Below are 22,921 nucleotides of genomic sequence, written 5' to 3' on the forward strand. Positions count from 1 at the left end.
GGAACACACATACAGCAGAGCGGAGTAGTGCAGCAAGAGAGAGAGCACATGGAAAGAGCAAAACAGACAGGCATAGCAACGGAAGGACAAGAGAGAGAACTTTAAAAACATGCACACAGCCAAGTAATGCTGTACTTATGAAAGTCCAATGACCACACTCGCATGCTAAGGACATTTGCCATGCTGGAAAATAGCAGCCTTTGAGCAGGTGTGATGTGTTGGTATCTGCAGAGTTAACCCAAGGGATAGAAGCAGGAGCAAATCCAACAGAAGCTTCTGCAAGGTAACTGGAGATGAAAGAGAAGCATTCCATTTGTTTCTCCATGCTGAGAACGCTGGTGTGAGATGATCCCTTGCCTCTAAGGAAAGGAGGGGGTGCAGGAAGATAATATACAGAAGGAAAACAGTTCTCTGTGCAATTCCTCTAGGACAGATGCAGCTGCATGGGTGGAGTCAAGCTTGATTCTGTCCAACAATCTTCCACTTAATTATACTTCAGTTCTACAGGCAAAATCTATCTATGCTGGCTGCTGATTAGCACCGAATGAGAGAGTGGGGTGTGTGCAGGAAAGAAAAGACCTTGCTAGTCACTGCTGTGGAGGTTTAACAAAGGCAAGACCACCAGCCTGAGGGCGCCTGAAGCTACAAGTTCCTCACAGCTGTTGGTATTTGCCTGATCTGGCCACTGGGCTTCTGAACCAGGACCCTTCACCATCTGGATACGCCAAAGTCATCATTAGAGTTATTGGACCCCAGCAGCCTGGGGGTCCATAGGATAGTAAAGCTAGGAGTGTTGAAAGGGTAGGTTTGTGAAGCACAGAGCTCAGCTAAGAGGCCCTCAGTCTGGAAGTGTCAGACTTATTTCATCACTGCAGTCTCTGAAAAGTTTCTGACCATTTGCAGGTAGCTTTGGAGAATCTGGATGAGAAGTTGTTTACTTCAAACTGCTTGTTTAAACACTTGCTTGGAGTGTTGGCGTTTCAAAAGAAAAACTGGAATGGTGAAAGGTTTGGTAGCTGCTCCAGATGGGATGTATCCATGCAGATTACTCACACCATAGTCTCCCGCCTCTTGGGACTAACCAACAGCAGGAAGGCCAGGCCACCAGGTATAAGCTGCAGGGGGGAGACCACTTGATGGCATTCACAGGTCCCCGTAAGATTCACAGCAAAAGAAGCAAAGCCAGGAGGAAAGGAACTGCCAGACTGGATCAGAACAATGGTCATTTAGCCCAGCATTTGGTCTCCAATGGCAACCAGTACCAGATGCAGCAAAGGAAGTTGTGCAACCCTCTTAATAGCAATTATAGAGTAATCTCTCGTAGGGGAAGTTTTTTTCCTGAACACAGGGAGGGAGTGGTTTGGTTAATGCCCTGAAGCATGAGTTTATAAGTTTTGATCAATTTTTAGCCTTACTAAGAAAACAGAGGATGCCCTTATTCACAAAGTGTTTAACCCTACTTTGAATGCAACTAAGTCCTTGGCCTCAGAATTTGTATTTGTCAGCTCCACAGGTTAACAAAGCACAGCTTTTCATTAGGTTTAAATCTGCTGTCTTTTTTAATTTCATTCGTTCCTCGCTATTCTTGTGGTCAGAGAAAGGGCAGATGGGAGACAGAGTGAAGCTGTCTGTTCTCTGTTAAATTGCAGGCCACAAGGCCTGGACACTGAGGAGCACAGGAAATCATTTGCAATTTCCCTTGCTGGGTTCCACAACCAGAAAGTCTCACTCACACCCCCTCTCCCCCCCGGGGAGGTGGCACCATGGAAAACAGCCCGACTCCTGTCAAAACCTTCAAGGGGATCCTGCCCTCTTCCTGGGGAAAAAAATGGAGCTGTAATATAGAACATTCTTACCGTGTATGATGATTTGCTGGTGATCTCCAAGAGCTTCTGCTTTGCTCTCCGCTCAGAATCTCGAGCCTCCTGAAGATCCTGCTTTAGTTGATCAGCCTCCTTTGCCCTATGCACAGCAACAGAAACAATGACCAATACCAGGTCAGTGCAGGTCAGGGAAGGAAGGTGTGAGGTGAAAGTCAAAGAAGGGGAAATAGAGCAACACCAAAGTGCAGAGAGGGTTGAGATTTATTTGGCCATGAGATCTACTGAGCTGCAGAATAATTTCTGCAAGGGAAACAGTGGAAACCCAATCACTTGGGACCATCCAACTCGACTGGACAAATACTGAAGAAAACAAACCTACACTAACAGCCAAGGATAGTGAAGACTGACTAGATGTCCTACTAGGTCTTCTCTTTCTAGCTAGGATCTGATACTGCAGGTGGGGCATTGGGGCACCCCAACAAGGAAGCAGCATGAGATCCAAGTCACAAAAAGGCATGCTTTAATATGAGCAGGATGTCAGCATTTGCAAAAATACTGACACCTGGAGAAGCAGGTCAAGCTGCCTAGAGTGGGGAGGGCAACTTGGGAACACAGTGAGTGATCAAAATCAGAACAGGGGTAAAAAGCTTTAACTTGGGGAGCAGAAGCTTTGGTCTTCTGAATATTAATAATCTAATGTGGGCTGTTTGTCTAAAAGGAACAAAGGAAAATGCCCAAAAAGTACTATATGGACTTTAACATGCCAGTCTCATGTCCTTGATGTATGACAGCTCCTGAGGACGTTCCCTGGGTAGAAAGCAAAAGGCAAGATGAGGAGAGTGAAAGGAAGCCTTCTTTGCTGAATCAGACTTTACAGGGAGATCAAGATAGAGAAGGGATGGGTGAGGATAAAGCTATTGAACAAGTGAGAGGGCTGAAGCCCAAAACACGCATGTAGGAAAAGTGAGAACAGTGAGGAAGTTAGTATTCATTTTAATTCACCCACTAATGAATGCAACGCGTGACTGGCATACCAAGGCTGCAAACACGAGGCATAACACGTGACAGGGACTCTGACACAAAGGGGTCCCCAGGCCTAACATGCAACAGAAGCCTCGTGACTAATCGGGAAGGCGAGAGATCTGGGAGCACAATGCAGGAGCAAGGGGGAGAATGATGAATTGAGTTTAATATCTAGAAGCAAAACTCAAGCTTTATTAATTAATGCAGTCAAATACTTTGGAGAATATGGCGGGTGTTTATCAAGGAGCTGTAGGATCAGCCAGAGAAACTGAGCCAATGGCTGCACATTCTAGTTAGTGCTCCAAGATGAGTCAGGGGAGAAGAGTCCTCTGGACAGTTTGAATGGAAGAATATCTTATAGGGTGCAGAGTACTGCAGGCACACACCAAGCCCACTAACTCAACGTCTCTCCCCTGGCCATACTATCTTTCCCCCATAAGAATTCTCCAGCACCAGACTCACATGCACGAAAATGAGGGAGGCCCGACATGTATAGAAACATCAGTTTACCATTCAGCAGCAGCCTAATTGTGACAAACAGAGCAGCATAAAGAAATCAGCTAGGTCTTGTGGGCATTAGAATCACAAAATATAAGGGTTGGAAGGGACCTCAGAAGGTCATCTGGTCCAACCTTCTGCTCAAAGCAGGACTACCCTCAGCTAAATCATCCCAGCCAGGGCTTTGTCAAACTGGGCATCAAAAACCACTCTGCTCGTTACCGGCTGCCAGCTAGACATCGAGCCGTTGGTCACTACCTGTTGAGCCCGATGATCTAGCCAGCTTCTATCCATCTTGTAGTCCATTCATCCAACCCATAATTCTTTAACTTGCTGGCAAGAATGCTGTGGAATCCCTCACACGTGTCAGGGATACCAAGGGACCCTGCACACACAGTCTGGGGGGCGTGTCTAAAGGTGTGACCCGAGGATACTGTCTCAGCTAAACTCATGGGGAGGTTGGAAAGTGGAACACAGAAGCAGGGATAGGGTTCTTCCCTCTGACCTTCTTTCCGATTCTTCTGCCATCTTCAATGCCAACATCTCTGCTTCCAGCACCTTCTGTTCCATCAATCGTTTCTCTTCCTCTGTCCGGATGGCGGTTGCTTTGATCCGCTGCATCTCCTGCTCTGCCTCAGCTGCTTTCTGAGCCAGCAGCTTGGCCTCCTCTTCTGTGATCTGGGCTTTTTCAGCCAGCAAGTCTGCTGTCTCTTCCGACCTCATCTGGGAATCAATACATACAGCAGTGTCAGCATGCCCAAGGTCCCCACCCTGACATGTCCAAGATCCCTGTGGTAGTGATCCTAAGTTCCCTGCCCACCTTTTAACCATGACCCACACGTGTTCGAATTCCCCACTTCCTCGATCCTCCACAGTGCCCTGGCCACTGTGCAATAGCTTTCAATCAAGACTCTGATACTCTCCAGCTCTCTGCCTCCAATTAATCTTCCACTGAGACCCTGGCATAGCAAGGCCCTTGCACCACACTATTCAACTGACCCATCTGTCTTTTGAATCACTGTCCACCAGCAGGGGCTTAAGAAAAGCCCCAGAATGCACCCTGTATGGACGTTGACGTCAGCAATGGAAGTCAAGAACGTCTGCAGTGATTGGAGAACGGCCATCACAGAGACTTACCAGCGCCTCATTGGCCATTGTCGCCTCCTCTTTTAACTGCAACAGTCTCCTCTCCAACTCATCCCTTGTTCGCTCTGCCTCTTCCCTCATCTGCTTCTCTCGAGCCAGACACTGTCGTTCCATCTAGGGAGAGGAGGGAAAGGACAGGACAAATATGAGAATAGTCAATGTTCGGTGTCTTCTCTAGGCACAGTGCATTTCACAGACAGGACGGGAATGTTGTCTGATGGCTGGAGAGCACTCATCTGAGTAAGATCGCCTCCTTCTGCTTCAACTTCCCCATTTGTCAACAATTCTTCGCCACCAGAAGGAGATGGGCCTATTAATGTCTGTGAAACACTTTGTGATCCCACGATGACAAGCGCTGTAAGCCACAAATTCAAACGACAGGGATCTTTGTTATTTTCAATCAGATACAACAGCAGATAAAGCCTCGTGCACTGGAAATTCTTCCCCATTCCATTCCTTTAATGGGTAGGCCAGAAAGCGCATGATTACCTACCATTACAGTTCCTATATAAGTCAACCTTCCTCCTCTGACAGTGTACAAAAAAGCACAGTACTTCTCCATGTGAGAAAGAGCCAGTCAGGTCCGCTCTTTGATTCAACCTAATCTAGCGGAATCCCTTCCACCTGCTCCCAGGAGAACATGCAACACACATACTGCGTCTAAAAGCATCACGTATTCAGTGGTTTAGGGGGCAGATGCACACTGTATAACGCAGCCTCCAAAAAGGCACCTCTCCTCTGCTAACCAAGCAGTGGAAGGGAACTGCAAAACCAGTTAATTCACCACCTTTTAGCACCCAGATATCACAGTGATTGGCCCATTATAAATACCTAGGTTACACATACAGATCACTTAATTACTCAGGCCACATGCAGAGTTCAAGAAGGCAAGCAAGAGTGGCAAGCCATTTCTCTGTGACCCTCAGGCACTAGATATGTTCTGAAAGCAGGACACCCCATCGCTCCAACGATGGTGCTTCTTTCTATTAAAGGTACCCTTCATCAATTATCCCTTATTATGATCAGGATCCCATTCAGGGCTTCCACTAACATGCAAATCCAGGGGCTCATGATGTGAGAGGATTGCTCAGAACCAGTTAACACGGTAACCCTGGAGTGTAGGCAGCAAGATACAATAAAGGAGTTAAACCCAAGCGAGGGCAGCAAATCTACACATTTCTGCTGTTTCTTACACAGCTAGTCACTAGGGCAGTGGACTGGAAGTGAGGTGATGTGGGTTCAATTAACAGATCTGCCACTGGCCTGCTGGGCAACCTTGGTCAAGTCATTTTCCCTCTGTAAAATGAGATATGATCCTGACCTCCTCTTCAAAGCACTTTGAGCTCTATGGATTAAAAGAGCTAGATACGAGCTAGGTACTATTATTCTTCCCCTAGGTCCCCTTGCAAAAGCTCTACCTATTTCATCTCAAATGCTTTAAACGTTTACATACCCGCATCTCCAGGGCCGGGTGGTCACCTCCATGGTAACTCCTCCCAAACCCTGGGCCCATACCAGGTGGTCACCAGGGTTCTCAGTTCTTTCTTACTTCATTCAGACAGGTCCACCACATCCCGGAAGGAGCCCATCAAATTCTAAAAAATGCTCCTTTCCCCACCAGCGCTCGAAGGTTCCATGTCACTCATCATCCTCCACCTCAAGGACTGCCTGGGGCTCCTTTCAGTCTACCAGCACCATTCCTTTACTGGCCGGAGGCACCATAGTTAGATGCAAGCATTCTTCCCTCAACCAACCAAAGACGAGCCCCTGCAGGCACAGGAAGCTGAGAAAGGAGAACTGGACACAGCTCTCCCGCATCACACTGTAGAGCATAACACTAGGCTGTGCAAGATACTCAGTTCTAACCCCCCGTCCTGTGCAATAAATCTCAGTGGTCAGGTCCAAATCCAAGAGCAGGACATTTGCATTTCAAGTCTCTCAGTGCACTTGGCTGCCTTAGCTGCTGCTGCTATCTAGTGGCTTACTCAGAAATGGACATTTATATTCTAAGCAGCAGCACTCAGATTAGCTGTGTGGGTTTCAGTGCACAGAAAAGGTCTACGAACAGAAACCAATGATTCACACAATCCAATTTGCTGATATATGCTCATTGGCTACAAGCTGCTGCCTGCGATGTGTCGTTCCTGCTGCCTGACCTGCGGTGGATGAAGGAGGCCAGGACCGAATTAGCATGCAGGCTGCATGCCCCGAGATGTCGCCATGCATTCCATCACCATCTCATTAGGAAACGAGAACGCAGAGCAATGGCAAAGCACGGCGCCTCCTCACAGGCCCTGCCTTAATTACAATCATCTTCCCCAAGACAGTGCAACTTTCCTGCAACAGGACGTGGCAGGGACGGATGCAAACATATGTACAGTGCACATATATGTACAGTGCACAGGGTTATCCTTTCCCTTCTCCTCTCCCAGCTATACCTCCGAGCCTGTAGTCTGGTGACTTGGCAGCCATTCTGCCATCAACCCACATAAGAAACTGTAAGAACGACAGGTAGTAACAGAGCAGGTTACTGGACAAGAAGCTCAGCAAGGCCTGCCTCGCAAACCTGGTGTTGGTGGTTTGTGTTATTCTGGAGGCTGTTCCCCCATGGAATATTTATGTTGCTGATTATGGCTCACAACTGTGTTGTATTTCATGGTGTGTCTCACCTGTTTTCTTGCCTTCTCCTCCCTGGCCTGTGCTTTCATCTGCTGAACCTCCAACGAGTCCGCCTTCCTCCTCCTCATGAACAGATCGTGATTTCCAATACATAGCTGAAGAATCTGTCCCAGTCAAAGATATGGGGGAAGACAGGAAAGAAATGAACACACACACACATCTGGATGACATGGCCTGCACTGCCAGCACGTAGAGTTATTAATACTTAGTGCTCATATAGCACCTTCATCCATGGATCTAAAAGCACTTTACCAAGTATCATTAAGCCCATTCTACAGATGGGGAAAACAAGGCACAGGAAGGTGGAGTGAGCTACCCATGGGAATGGGATCTGGGTCTTCTACATCCCAATGCAGTTTTCTATCCTCTTGATCACAATGCCCCTCAAAGTTCAAGGAGCACTAAGGGATGCTTACTTAGGCCTTGTGCCAACAGGAGGTTTACAGCACCACCAGAAACCCCTTCAGTCTCGGGGCGAGGGGGAGAGAAATGAGAAGACAGAAAGGCTATCCAATGCACAGCATTACACCAACCAGCCTGCAACAGAACCGCAGCCTCACTGGAGGCCTTCAGCCATCTCGGCTGCATGGCTTGTGGAGCAAAGTAGTTGATTCTAGCACTTTGGGGCAGAGGGAGTAGGAGGATCTGAAACAGATACTGATGGAAGAATAGTAGGAAAAAGTTTAGGGGTAGGTAAGAACTCTACCACCTCTCTCAGACTCACTTTTAATGGCCTGACTCAGAGCTCACTTGCACAGCTATAAACCAGGGCTAAGTACAATGAAATCGGTGAAGCTATACCAGCGTGAATGCGGCCCAAGGGTTAGGCTCTGCCTTGGTAAGGTAACGCTACATTTCCTGAGATTACAGCAGGTGCAGGGCAGTCTATGTTGTCATTGGAGTTGAGACAGAAATCCCCCTCCTTATCCCCAAAAGAAACCAAAATATACTACACGTTCCTCCAGAGAGTACAGCCAAGTAATGCGTATTACAGGTTCTGGGGCAGATTTTCAGAACAGCTCAGAAGCCAGCAGTTCTTTTTGTTCTCATATGCACAGTGCTGTTGAAAGTCTGGCTGCTAGTTTGGATGCCTCAACAGGCGCTGCTGGGTATTGAGCAATTCTGAAAATCTGGTGCTAGATTTATTGTGTGGTTTTCTGGCTGTAAACTTTAGAGTCACAAACAAGACAGAAAGTGTAACGAATTCAACACAGTCTAAAGTGAGTGACTTTTTTTGATCTGGCAAAGATGGCCATAAGTAACATGAATGAAATGGCTCCGAGTTAGTCTCTTTTCCATTTGTCATGACTCAAGGGATGTGTCCTGATAGGGGCTCAGTACTAGAATCATAAAATTATAAAAGATTAGGTTGGAAGTGACCTCAGGAGGTATCTAGTCCAACCCCCTGCTCAAAGCAGGACCAACCCCAACTAAATCACCCCAGCCAGGGCTTTGTCAAGCCGGGCCTTAAAAACCTCCAAAGATGGAGATTCCACCACCTCCCTAGGTAACCCATTCCAGTGCTTCACCACCCGCCTAGGGAAAGTTTTTCCTAATATCCAACCTAGACCTCCCCCCCTGTAACTTGAGACCATTGCTTCTTGTTCTGTCCTCTGCCACCACTGAGAACAGCCTAGCTCCATCCTCCCTGGAACCCCCTTCAGGTAGTTAAAGGCTGCTATCAAATACCCCCTCATTCTTCTCTTTTGCAAACTAAACAAACCCAGTTCCCTCAGCCTCTCCTCATAAGTCTTGTGCTCCAGCCCCCTAATCATTTTTGTTTCCCTCTGCTGGACTCTCTCCAATTTGTCCACATCCCTTCTGTAGCGGGGGGCCTAAACTGGACACAATACTCCATGAGGCCTCACCAGTGCCAAATAGAGGGGAATCATCACTTCCCTCGAACTGCTGGCCATGCTCCTACTAATGCAGCTCAATATGTTATTAGCCTTCTTGGCAATAAGGCCACACTGTTGACTCATATCCAGCTTCTTGTCCACTGTCCTTTTCTGAAGAACTGCTGCCTAACCAGTCAGTCCCCAGTCTGTAGCAGTGCATGGGATTCTTCCGTCCAAAGTGCAGGACTCTGCACTTGTCCTTGTTGAACCTTATCATATTACTTTTGGCCCAATCCTCTAATTTATCTAGGTCACTCTGTATCCTATCCCTACCCTCCAGCGTATCTATCATTCCTTCCAGCTTAGTGTCATCTGCAAACTTGCTGAGGGTGCACTCCACCCCATCCTCCAGATCATTAAAATGAAGATGTTGAGCAAAACCGGCCCCAGGATCAAACATTGGGGCACACTGCTTGTTACCGACTACCAACTAAACATCGAGCCACTGATCACGACCCATTGAGCCCGATGATCTAGCCAGTTTTCTATCCACCTTATAGTCTATTCATCCAACCAATACTACTTTAACTTGCTGATAAGAATACTGTGGGAGACCATATCAAAAGCTTTGTTAAAGTCAAAGTATGTCAGGTCTACTGCTTTCCCCCTATCCAGAGAGCCAGTCATCTCAACACAGAAGGCAATCAAGTTGGTCAGGCATGACTTGCCCTTGGTGAATCCATGCTGACTCTTCCTGATCACCTTCCTCTCTTCCAAGTCCCTCAAAATGGATTCCTTGAGGACCTGCCCCATGATTTTTCCAGGGACTGAGGTGAGGTTGACCGGTCTGTAGTTCCCCAGATCCTCCTCCTTTCCTTTTTCGAAGATGGGCACTATATCTGCCTTTTTCCCATCATCTGGGACCTCGCCCAATCGCCATGAGTTTTCAAAGATAATGGTCAATGGCTCTGCAATCACATCAGCCAACTCCCTCAGCACCCTCGGATGCACTGCATCCAGCTCCATGGACTTGTGTATATCCAGCCTATCTAAAAAGTCCTGAGCCTGTTCTTTCAGCACTGAGGCCTGTTCACCTCCTCCCCATTCTGTGCTGACAGTAGTCGGAGAGCTGACCTTGTCTGTGAAGGCACAGGCAAAAAAAAACATTAAGTACTTGAGCTTTTTCCACATCTGTCACTATGTTGCTCCCCCATTCTCTAATGGGCCCATACTTTCCCTGATCATCTTTTTGTTGCTAACATACCTGTAGAAACCTTTCCTGTTACAACTAACAAGGGACTTGAAGAGTAACTCCAATTGTGCTTTGGCCTTCCTGATTTCATTCCTGCGTGCTCAAGCAGTATTTTTTACTCCTCCCTAGTCATCTGTCCAAGCTTTCACTCCTTGTAAGTTTCCTTTTTTTGTTTAAGCTCACCAAAGATTTCTCTGTTAAGCCAAGCTGCTCGTCTGCCATATTTGCTATTCTTTCTGCACATCAGGACAGTTTGTTCCTGCGCCCTCAATAAGGTTTCTTTAAAATACATCTTGAGCATCTCCTACCTCGACCATGTCACTAACAAAGAGGTTTGAAACATCATCACCCAATGTGTTTGGTCATATGAAGATCTCCTGATGACCGTGGAGAAGCACAAGCTGTAGTGGTATGGCCATGTAACAGTATCATCTGGCCTATCCAAGATCATTTTCCAAGGGACAGTCCAGAGGAAGAGAAGAAGAGGCAGGCAGAAGAACAGATGGACTGACAACATTAAAGAGTGGACAGGAATGGACTTCACAAAGACTCAGGCACTGACACACAGTCATCGGGGTGGAGACAATTGGTTGATCATCAATGATGGTGCCCCAACAACCATTGCGGTTATAGGAGTGATAATGATATAACAGCTCTCTTGGACTCTTTTCCCCCACATATTAGCCTCCCAGGAGATCCTGCCCATCCGCTCTCTGAGGGAGTCAATGTCTGCTTTTCTGAAGTCCAGGGTCTGCATCCTGCTCTCCTCCTTTTGTCAGGATCCTGAACTCGACCATCTCATGGTCACTTCTGCCCAGGCTACCACCCACTTCTACTTCCCCACCAAATCTTTCCGGTTTGTGAGCAGTAGGTCAAGAGGAGCACGATACCTAGTAGGTTCCTCCAGCACTTGCACCAGGAAGTTGTTCGCAACACTCTCCAAAAACGTCCTGGATTGTCTGTGCACTGAGGTATTGCTCTCCCAGCAGATGTCAGGGTGATTGAAGTCCCCCCATGAGAATCACATCCTGTGACCTGGAAACGTTCACTAGCTGTCTGAAGAAATCCTCGTCTACCACATCAGCCTGGTTTAGTGTTCTATAACAGACGCCCACCACAACATCCCTCTTGTTGTTCTCATCTCTAAACTTAACCCAGAGACTCTCAACAGGCTTTTCTCCAGTTTAATACTGGAGCTCTGAGCAACCATATTGCTCTCTTACATACAGTGCAACTCCTCCAACTTTTCTCCCCGTCTGTCCTTCCTGAGCAGTTTATACCTGTCAGTTACACAGTTCTCCAGACATGAGTTACCCCACCAACTCTCTGTTATTCCAATCACATCATAGTTCCTTGACTGTGCCAGGACTTCCAATTCCTCCTGCTTGTTTTCCAGGCTTCTTACGTTACTGAGTGAGCACAAACCAGTTAGTGTTTTCTGTTAGACGCTCTGATCAGCCAAGAATAGGGTGAAATACATCAGCACAGCAGCATGGAGAAGCCCAGGAAAAGAGCGAAAGAAGATTTTGGGGAACGAGGGCGATGAGAAGAACACTTTATTTACAGTGCAGGACAGATGTAACGAGAGGGTTCAAAAAAGGGGAAAAAGGGGAATAGATGGGGGTGAAGAATTTCATGAAGCTTGACTCTTCCCCCTCTTTCCAAAATAGTGGATCAGACCTGTGGCCCATCATGTCCTGTGTGCTACCTCTGACAGTGGCCAAGATGCTTGAATAAGGAAAACCCTGAAAGAACATTACCTATAAAGGCTTCCTCAAGAGCCGCTGCTGCAGGCAATCAAAACACTGTGCCTGCAAACTTACCAGCTTATTCACACGCAGCTTTGATGAATTGAATTTAAAGACATCGATCTTTTTGTCCAATGGCTTAATTGTAAACTGAAAGGAGAGAAAAAGAAAAAAGTTATCAAACAGAGAGGCTGGAACAACGCAGGGCAGCAGAGAGAATTACAGAGAGTGCTGGCTAAGAGGAGGTCAATGGAATGCAGGATAAACAAGCCTGAGAGCAATCCTCATGGCTTGCTGACAAGCAGACCAGCTAGGATCAAAAGCAATCAAGGGCTGCTGTGCCCCCATCAGGAAAGCTCAAGTGCCTCACAGAAGCAATGTCCTTAGGCTGCAGGGGGAGTGATTCCAGTCTACTCAGTGAGTGCCCTCTGATGACCAGCTCACCAGGCTTGGATGGAGCTGCTCACTCACGCTTCCAACCAAAGACAAGGCGCTTCTGTACAACAGGATATGGGGGACTGGGGAAAGGGAGGAGAAAAAAAAACCTGTGGCCCATCAGAGTAGAGGAACTAGTTTGAACTGCCCAGGGGGTTGGTGCTTAATTAACGAAAGTAGAGAAGGAAACACAACAGTTCCGTTTAGGGTTGGCAGAATTTGATTTTTTTTATATTATATATATATATAAAAATCAATGTTTATTTTTAAACATTTTTTCAATGTTTATCGATTTAAATTTTCACAGCTGCAGGAAACTAGGAGGTTCAGACAATAATTATTTAATCACAGTAGATGCTGAGTTTCAAACAGCTAAAGATTTATAATCATTAAAACACAAGTTATCAACGGCACATAGCAAAATATACAAAATAAATATCCTTAAATCAAACTCTAAGATGCTCTCAAGCAGCATTTTTCTTATTTTGCCTAGCTGTAAAGTTTGATTATCGACAAATATTTTTTCATCAGTTTGTGGGTGTACAGTGAAATTGACAAATCCTTCCAAGCCCAGTTATATTCCATCCACCCTTCTAGTCTATCTCCCCACACCCAGAGGGACAGTATGCAATTGTTCCATACACTCTATTCGCCAGGACTCTGGTCAACTTAACCTTATGTTACAGGCCTTATGTCCCACTACCCTAGGGAGACTATTCTGCCGTCTAAAATTTCACCCTGTTACTCCTGTGTGTGTTTACCTTGTACCACTCTAGACAATTTCAACCCCTCCTTGGTGCTCATGGCATTCAAAGTACTTCCCAACTACAATCATCTCTCTCCAGCCTCAAGTGAGTGGCACTAGTGTCCCACTACCCTAGGGAGACTATCTCTCTCCTGTGTGTGTTTACCTTGTACCACTCTAGACAATTTCAACCCCTCCTTGGTGCTCATGGCATTCAAAGTACTTCCCAACTACAATCATCTCTCTCCAGCCTCAAGTGAGTGGTACTAGTGGCACTGCCAGGGATGGGGGTTCAAGCATTACGGTGCTGGGGGCCATATAATAATCTAAATGGATAGGGACTCAGGGCTAACAAAAGGATACTTGACAAGATCTAGTGCTCAGTAACGCTGCCTTTTTAGAGGCCATCACACCCCGCCCCTCTCTCTCCCCCAAAAAAGCTGGCTGAACAGATAACCCTTCTGCATAAGATTAAACCAGGTCAATACATTGACTGCCTGAAGAGTTCAGCACAACTGATCTTGGCAAACAGTATATTGTTTTGTCAGTTTACAAGGACATCTTTAGGTCTTCACATAGGCTGAATGCATGAATTTCTTTGGATTTTAACTCCAACAGAGTCCATGTCATTCACTACTAACAGTGGTGAGTAGGGAAAAGAGTAATGCCAGTTCCACATAAACAGTTGATCATTGTTACAATAGATTAAACATCTCCACTGTGTCAATATAGCTGTCATACACTGCTGTTAAGCCTGCTTACTATCATGTCAGGTCTACTTGTGGTCATTTTATTACAAGTATTATTGACATGATAGAAGATGACAGCACCTTCCCCCAGGAGAAAGATCTATTACAGTCTATTATGTCAAGCCCTACTTGCAGCTGCTTTATCCCTCAGACTCAAAGTAATGCATGATCAGGGAGCTTTCACTGCACTGACCTGAGTATGGGCAGTAAAGAGTCTTAGGAGAAGAAAAAATGTTGTGCTTAGATTGTTGCTCTAAATTAAGGAGAGCTTTAGTTTTAATTCTTAAAAAAAAAGGGGGGGGGGGGGATTAAATTATGTGCTAATCACTTAACAAAAATGTGCATAAACTCATCTGAAGAGAGAAATCTTTAGCTTTTGCCTCATCAATATCATGTTTTAATTAAAAAAACCCAGAAATTAAATAGCTAGTTTGTTTCCCTATCATGAAGGGAGTTAACTTTTCCTGTGCAATTCCCTCAGACTAGACAGGAAATTGGTCAGTTTCACTTTCTATAGTCAATTTCACCTCCTTATTGTAGTCCTAGTGGTGTTGGTCTTTGGTTTCCAACTATTCAGGAAGCCATTCCTATTCACAAACTGTTTAATCAAAAATCGACCATATGTGTTGGGCCTACACTACTTGACACCGAAGAAAAGATTAAAATCTGTTGCACTGAGCCTGGCACTCAAAGTTTGGAAGCTCAGAGCAATATAATCAGACAGAGCGCCAAAAGCTCCTTACCAGGAATACATTTAATTATATTTCACGATGCAAGGGCATATTCACAGTAAGAAAAGATTCTCATCTTCTGAACTCTCAGATGGTTGGGCTGAGCACACTAGGGGTGATTTTCTTTTTAAAGTGGTTAAACAGAGATTTTGTAAATGCTCTAAAAATAATGAATAAAAAATAGGTCCTGGGCTGAGCTCTTGAACTCCTGCTTTCAAAAAACATACAAGAGTCCTAGAATTAAGGGTTCTACTGGAAAGGCCGAGACACCCGTGGCTGCCACTGTGAGGGCAAGTGCAAGTGAAACAGGAGATAAAAGAAGTCCCTCTGATTTGTTGTTGCATTCTTATTGATATTTGTACAGGGGACCAGGGTAGATGTGCCCTACCTCCTTATCGCTGTAGGAGATATTCCGGATCTCGTTCCACGGAAAGGAGATTTTGGGGGTCAGCCTGTTTTCTGGGTCATAGATGTGAAGCCCCAGAGCATCGACCCCAAGCAACAACTCCGTGCCCTTCTTATTCTACAGAAGGGAAAAACAGAGCAGAACATACCATTTCCATTTGAAGCAGGAAGATTTTTATTCAGCTCAAGGAGGATCTGACACAAACGGTTATATTTTACTAGCCCTGACTAGGGATGCAGCAGCAACTGTCCAGAGGGTATCGTGCTTCCCAGGCCCAAGGCATAGTGCACTGCAGTGGTGACTCATTCACTCATCCTCTTGGGAGGCTTCTGGCATCATCTTATCCACGGTCCCCCTTCCCTGGCCGCAGGTAAAATACTGTAGGAGTGCAGCCAGCATTGAGCTTCACACGGTAGTCTCAAGGCAAGTTGGAGGGGGCCTTTCACACAAGGATGATCCCTCTTAACTTCCTCTTCCCTCACCCCCACTAGACACACAATGGACTCCAGATGCCTTGAAAACACGACACAAACCCTGGACTCACCTTAATTGCAAAGTAGTTTACTCCGTACATCTCCAAGTCCTGAGCAATCTTCAGATATTCCATTTCAGCTTCATCTCTGTCAGGTAAATACAAGCCAAAATTACAGATGTTCAGCAGGGAGAGGGGGAAATAGCTGCCTTCTTAGCCCTGCAGGAATATAATGCACTGGAGCCAGGACTGTCTCCATTGCAAGAGTCAAGTCTCTCTTTACCAGCAGGATCAATAAAGATCCCCAGCAAATCCCAGTCTGCAGCTTAGCTGCATCCTAATGTCCGTTAATGACAGCACAGTGAGATGCTGTGTTTCAAACCTTGCCTTGTCTCCATCCCGATCCCTTAAAGAGACTCTGTTTGTGTGGCCCTGGTTTCAGACCTCTCTTGCTTTGTGTATTGCCCAGTGAGGGTAGAACTACCCATACTAGCTTGTGATACAAGCAATCATTAGATCTGTGAGACTCCACTCACTAGGACTCCTATTTCTCTCTCCTGCCCTTTACGCATCATTCCCATCTCAATGGCCATTTCAGTGGCTCATCAGCAGGAGTATTGACACGCCCCCCACAGGCAGGGCCACGCTGTAGTGGCTTTACAAAACCTCCCTCTGGAATCCCATCACTGTACCGTTACGACTGACTAGCACGAGACACAAAGAGTGAGGCAAAGCTCTCCCCAACTGTTCCTTTAGAACTTGTCTACATGCAAAATTGTACTACGTTAGCCAAACCCGTACAACGACAGTGTTATAAACACCCTGGCATTGCTGCAGTTATACTGACATAATGCTGCTTATGATTATTCCTGCAGGCAAAGCGGTGTCACCTATATTGCTATAAAGGTGCCTTACATCCACAGCAGGGGTATAACAGCATCCACAGTAGGGGCAGTCCTGATCTAACTATTTTGGTAGAAAACCTCCTTGCTGAGATAGCTGTATTGCACAAAAAACTGTCTCGACCAGCTCTTCATGATAAGCATTCTCTCCACTGTGCTGTGAGCCTGGAAAAAAGGAGTCTGCCTTGCAAAACTGACTTCTAGTCCAAAGGGCTGATCCATAACACCACTGTTCATACATTTCCCCTCACCTCCCCAATACAGCATTTGTAACTCAGGTCACTCTTCCATAGCCTCTTACTTTTCAGTATGCGGCACAACCGACTGGAGGCACTTTCTTAGTGGAATTCATCCATAGCCTGCCAGGGATCATGGAGGCTTTATTCACTCTCTGAACTGCTCATTGAGGGGCTAGAACCAATGGACCACTCAGCAGACACTCACCTTGCCCTACCTCGATGCTCTGCATACCAGGCTGTTATTCTTTCCTCCCACATTTCTGGAGTCATCTGGTACAGATTTATTACCTGAGAGAGAGAGGCAGAGAAATACCCAGCTGATATTGTCCTACCTGCGTCTGTCTCGTCACTGATGAATGAGCTAGAAACAGGGAGCCTCAAAATCAAAATGCCCTTCTTGTTCTCCCACCTACACCATCCCCTTCCTAATGTCTGATCTCCAATTCAGATGTCTTTCCAGCTGCCTCGTGACTAAGCTAAGCTCAACCCTGTGTCCTCTAATTAACTAGCTCTCAGTTAACCTTCCTGCGTGCAACACACTCCAAACCACCACCAAACCAACCCAAAGACATGTACAGAATGCACCTGCTCTTTTGGCAAAAGTTAGTGTGTAGGAAACATTCACTCCCACAGTTATTAAAGTAGTCTAGCTACAGATTAAGGTTTCCTCATTCAATGTGGCCAGGTCTAAACTACCAAGTTTTGTTGGCATAGCTATGTCAACCAGCGCTGTGCAAAAACCACTCCTGCCAGCCAGAGTGAGCTCGGGCTGGGCAGACAGACTGGTGCTAGCGAGGCTCAAGCCAGCATGCTAAAAATGGCAGCCCGGATGCTGCGGCTTGCGCTGGAGCTCAGGCTCTCAAGCCTAGAGGGTCATGTGGGCTTGAGAGCCCAGCTGCAGCATCCACACTGCTACTTGTAGTACTCCAACTCAAGCCCCACTACCATGAGTCTGGCTACGCAGGCTGGGAGGCTCGCTCCCGGATGCAGCGTAGGCATACCCGGAGCTATGCCGGCAAATCCCGCAGAAGAGTGCTTCTGTTGGCATAGCTAATGTCGTTTGGGGAGGTAATGACGTTGCTACACCTTCTGCCGTCATAAGCGGTGTCTGCGTGAAGTGCTCGGCTGGTATAACTTTGCTGGCAGAGCATTTGTAGCGCAGCCAACGGGGATGTCACATTGTATCACTTGCCTCAATAAGGGAACTTTGACCAAGAGAAAATGTATCATGGTGACTTTATTAGGTCATACTACATCTACATTTCATGCAGAGGGCTATTCTACAGAAGATGCCAGTACGCCATAGAATCATAGAAGATATGGGCTGAAAGGGATCTCTGGAGGTCATCTAGTCCAACCCTCTGCTCAAAGCAGGACCAACCCCAACTAAATCATCCCAGCCAGGGCTTTGTCAAGCCGGGCCTTAAAAACCTCTAAGGATGGAGATTCCACCACCTCCCTAGGTGACCCATTCCAGTGCTTCACCACGCTCCTAGTGAAAGTTTTTCCTAATATCCAACCTAGACCTCCCAAAAGAACCATAGAAGTCCTAGAGACGCAGCCATGAATTTAGGCTTCTGCCTCGTTGAGCTCCTTACCCGTTTTGGAAGCAACTCCTCTTGTGCCAAGAAGCCACGCTGGTGAACAGTGGGATCATAATCACCATACTGAAAAGAAACATGAATATTGCACGTTTAAGATAATCGCACTGCTCGGAGACTCAGAGACCACCTACACTCTTGAACTTTAACTCAATATCACACCCCCTTAAAATAACTATTGTGTAAGAGCAGAGTGCACATTGGCCCATAAACGTCAGCCCCGTGGCTTTTCTCTGTGATGTTAGTGCTGCTGTATGGGGCTGGGCTGACAGGCCTGGAGACCAACTGCCTTCTTTTATCTCCAGAGCAGAGAGGGTGGGAACAGCAGTAGAGCTAACATCCCTCAATAACTTCCACCAGTGGGCCTTGACCCTGCCCTCCAGGGTCACTTTCTAGCAGTAAGGGGGACGTTCACTCTTCCTAGCCATTCAGACCCTGACCTCTCAGCTGAAAATGTCCACAAGGGGTCCAGTTGTATCGGTGGATTTTGTGGCATGGACACTTGCCCGTTAAGAACTGGACCAAGACCAGCAACTAATCTGATGCAGCTGGCACCTCCTTTCAGTCACCTCTCGGTGTCCTATTTAATAAGTTTAACATCACAAACAATTTTTAAAGATTTCATGGATAGTTGTGGACACGTCTCAGACAGGAGTTTGTCCCAGTGCCAGAAGGCTCTTACTCAAACTGGGTTACATAATACTATTCTTATTGGCTAAGTGTGCCCAATAATTATTCACACTCGTTTAGATAATAAATCATTTCAAGCTTCATATAAAATGAAATTGGCAAAACAATCACTTTAGAAATAAAGAGCATCTGTTAATGAATCAAATGCTGAATGCCTCTGCTGTGTGTGAAACTCAGCATTCCTCCTGCACAGTACATGGGGCGGCCAAGTCACAGTGCCTGAAACAAACCAGCTGACTAAAAAGGAAATGATTTACAAGTGATATGTACGGGAAATACTTTGATTTTAATTCATCTCTCAATGCAAGAGTCACAATACTGCATCATCCAATTATAAAGAGAGGACATAATTTCCCTAAGTCAGTCATTTCATGATGAAAATGTCCTTCATCTCTCTTTCTTGAGGGGAACGTAGTTTGTAAAGAATAAACAGTAGCAATTCTTATAAGACAGACAAATAATAAAGAAAGCAACAAGAGGAAGTCAAGAGACATTCCAAATCAGTCTCCATTTAATACCTGAGCTGCGACAACACACCCTAACACACACCAGAGCTCGGCATCAACAATCTCTACATATAACCTTTCAGCAGCAAAATGTTCAACATCTCATACAAGTGGGGATTAAAGACAGAATTATTGATTTAGAGCCAACACAGATGCAGAGGAAGCATGCAACAATCAAGAACTGACTCAGACTTAAATTAATACAACAGAAATGCCAGGGTCCAATCCTGGGAAGTGCTGAGCACCTGCCAACTCCTGATTGGCTTCAATCGTAGCTGCAGGTGCTCAGTGCATCTCAAAAACAGGTTGCATGTATGGATCTACTAACTTGGGCGGCACGTGACTTTGGGGAGGCCCTTGCTCCACCCCTCCCCATGGACCCATCCATGCTCTGCTCCAGGCCTGCTCTGGCTTGAATCCCCCTCTCCCAAGGCCCCACCCATGCTCCACCCGCTTGGACCCCTCCGCCAAGGCCCTCCACCGCTCCCCACTCATGCCTCTCGGGGCCAGGGGGAGGCGAAGAGGAACAAGAGGCGGGTGGGGGAGCCCCTCGGGGGAGGCGGCTGAGTGGGAGCTGGGCCAGGGCAGAGCAGGGATGGAGCATGGGTGGGGCAGAGAGGCGGAGCAATAGCTTCCAGTGGTGGCTGTTTGTGGAGGCTACCTATTATACCTATACCTATTATACCTATAATTATACCTATTATATCCACTGCTATGGCTACTGAACAATCACCCTGGGAAACAGCAATAAAAATGCACGAGTTGGGAGGGAAAACCACTCAAATAAACTTGGACAGGCAGAAAATAAATTATTTCTGGATGGAAAAAAATAAATAGGATTAATATGATTATTTTAGGCTGTGATCTACCATGGAACCCAAGACTACACATGGATGACACGATTTTAGTGCTATCACGAATGTCACCACATCCCAAAGGAATGTTTGTGTAGGGAGCAACCCTGGATGAGAATATTAATTATTCAAAAATAAAAATCAACAAATGGCCTAAATATTGCAGGATATGTGGGTTCAAGTGATTTGGCAAACATATTAAAAAACGCTTTCAATTAAATTGTAACTCAAAAACTGTCATGGAAATTCAGTTCTTGTTAATTGAACTAAATGATTAATATTTGTTTTTATACTTTGAGATGGTCTTCATATCACTCAGACATCTGGTTTCTGTTGTACTGTATAATTCTGTGTACATTAATATTTTGAATATAAATTCAATGCATTATTCATTTGGGAAAAAAATAAAAACAGAGAAAAAATAACTCTTGCAGATCCTACAAGGTCCGAGAGGCTGAAAAGGGGCTTAGAGTCAGAATGACTCACATTGAAAAAAATAGGAAAAAAACTCTTTGATTTTATTGGTTTCAATAGGGATGTATTTTTCAATAAATTCTGTCCTAACACTTGGTATTTAAAATTGAACACTGCACCAACATTTGAAAATGGTGGAGATGGTTTGAAAGCAGCACTGGAGGGAAAAATTCATTGTCATTCCTGGAATGAACAGAGTAGTATAACAAATAAAGATGTTTTTTATTTCCCTAATGGTTACCATGGTTATTACAGGTAAAGGTAAAACAGCCACACAAACAGGAACTTGTCGATCAGCCTGTTAAATCAAACATAAAAGCATTTGTTTGCATTGCTGTTAAGCACCTACCTACAACAAACAGCTAATCACTAGGGAAATGCCTCTTTTAATGGCTTCATTCCCTACCGCTAGAGGCCACTGACCCACTGCCTATGAGGTGGAAGACCAGCAATTGGGATTCTCCCTGACCACAGCAGAATGTGTCCCCAGCACCAGCCTGACTGAAGGAAGTAAGCCAGAGATGAGCCCCTGCTTCTGCTCAGCCAGTGGAGGGCAGTGGTGAGGTAACTAAAGGAAGCAGTCATAGAAGCACGGGGACTAAGATCCTGAAAGGGGAATTTCTTGCTGCCCATGTGATTCCCTAGGAAATCACAACTCAGAGGTATAAAACCCTGCTTTAAACCATGCTGCAGCTTACAAACAACTAAACATCAAGCAAGCACAATTCAATGTGTTAATAAGCATGTGGCCAGTAGATGAGCTGCAGGACTGGCTGGGGCAGGAGAGAGGGTACAGTGACAAGACAACTTATGTCTTAGCTAACTTCAGCCTGGCACTGAACATGGGAACTGTAGCTGCAGTGGCTGGGAGCTAGCAGCACCGAGTGTTTACTCATCATTTTTTATTATTTTTATGATTGAAAGAATCACTGTGTATATCCTATTGGAAACGGCAAGAGAAAAAGAAAGCAAAACAAATGTTTGTCACGCACTTGAATACAAGGGTGTTGAATGAATATTCAGTACAACACTTCTTAGCAAATAAATATTTTTAAAGACCCACTTCCCTGGCTGGTAACTGCTCTAAATAAAATTTGTTAAAACAGACAAGATGCTTTAATCATAAAACAAATTAAAACTCACAAAGCCCCACACTTTTTAAGAGTCCCAACTTTGATCACTATACATTTATCTCAAATGTCACCCAACTATGCTGAGGTAAAAACACCAATAACTTAGGTAGTCTCAACATGATATGACAGGCAAAGTGCCAGGCAGGTAGAGAAAGACAAGAGGGTAATGTTGGCTCTATAAAGATAGAGGGACAAACTCCTCTCCACAGCAACTGCAGTTCAAAAAGCAGAGGAGCCATTATAGATGGCTAGAGAGAAGCAGGGTGTCTCTGCACACCCAGTGTTTCACTAAGCACTGCCCCATAGCCACTCTTGTCTCACACAGGTGTATAGCCAGTGGATCCATGAAGCACACAGCTCCTTTGGCCAAACCCTCTGATTAGCAGGCATGTAGAAAGCTGTAGCAGTGACTACAGCCTGGAGGCTGTTCTGAGTTCTGACTCTGTGATCCCTTCTCCTCCCTTCTAGTCACTTTCATACAAGTCCCCAGCGCAAACCCTGTTAATTCAGGTTTTGTATGCAAGACAAGAATTTGGCCCAAAGGGAGAGAAACCCAATGGCTGCTGAGCCTGTGATCAGGCTAGGCCAGATGTGACAAAAGAACCCGTGATCTGATGCCCAAGGGAAAGTGTGAGAGGAAAGTAAAACACCTCACCAAAGTTAGCAACACTTGAGGCCAGCAAGCCTTCTGTGGGCTCAAAGGAGGGTTTATTTAATTCCATGGTGGCAATCCAGCTGGATGGTCTCAGCAGAAAGAGGAGTTGAAAAGTGCAAGAGCAGGGATAGCAATGGTTTCTGCAGAGAGCCGGGGAAAGGGGGGGGGGGGAGGAGGAGGAATATGACGACTTATCAGCTCTTGTAGCAACACCAGCTGGCATGGGCCCTGCTACTTGTAAGCTCTGCCCTCACTGCAGAGTCCTAACAGGACAGACCCTGCATCCCCATAAAGACTGATGGGGGATAGCAGTCACTAGCAC

The 22,921-nt window shown here is 45.9% G+C and overlaps 1 protein-coding gene across 6 annotated transcripts in view; it reads right to left on the bottom strand.

Moving 5' to 3' along the window:
• NF2 (NF2, moesin-ezrin-radixin like (MERLIN) tumor suppressor) overlaps positions 1-22,921 on the bottom strand; it is a 69,514-nt gene that overhangs the window by 24,168 nt on the left and 22,425 nt on the right. For all 6 annotated transcript variants that reach the window (XM_067550245.1, XM_067550248.1, XM_067550244.1 and 3 more), the window contains exons 5-13: positions 18,285-18,353; positions 16,892-16,974; positions 15,618-15,693; positions 15,056-15,190; positions 12,083-12,157; positions 7,160-7,273; positions 4,482-4,604; positions 3,850-4,067; positions 1,857-1,962 (exon numbers count right to left, since the gene is read on the bottom strand). In XM_067550245.1, coding sequence (XP_067406346.1) covers positions 1,857-1,962; positions 3,850-4,067; positions 4,482-4,604; positions 7,160-7,273; positions 12,083-12,157; positions 15,056-15,190; positions 15,618-15,693; positions 16,892-16,974; positions 18,285-18,353 — 999 coding nt within the window. The remainder of the gene's footprint in view (positions 1-1,856; positions 1,963-3,849; positions 4,068-4,481; positions 4,605-7,159; positions 7,274-12,082; positions 12,158-15,055; positions 15,191-15,617; positions 15,694-16,891; positions 16,975-18,284; positions 18,354-22,921) is intronic.

The sequence above is a fragment of the Emydura macquarii genome, unplaced genomic scaffold (assembly GCF_026122565.2).
Source record: "Emydura macquarii macquarii isolate MOO-44397 ecotype Brisbane River unplaced genomic scaffold, CSIRO-AGI_Emac_v2 contig_1254, whole genome shotgun sequence".
NCBI lineage: Eukaryota > Metazoa > Chordata > Testudines > Chelidae > Emydura > Emydura macquarii.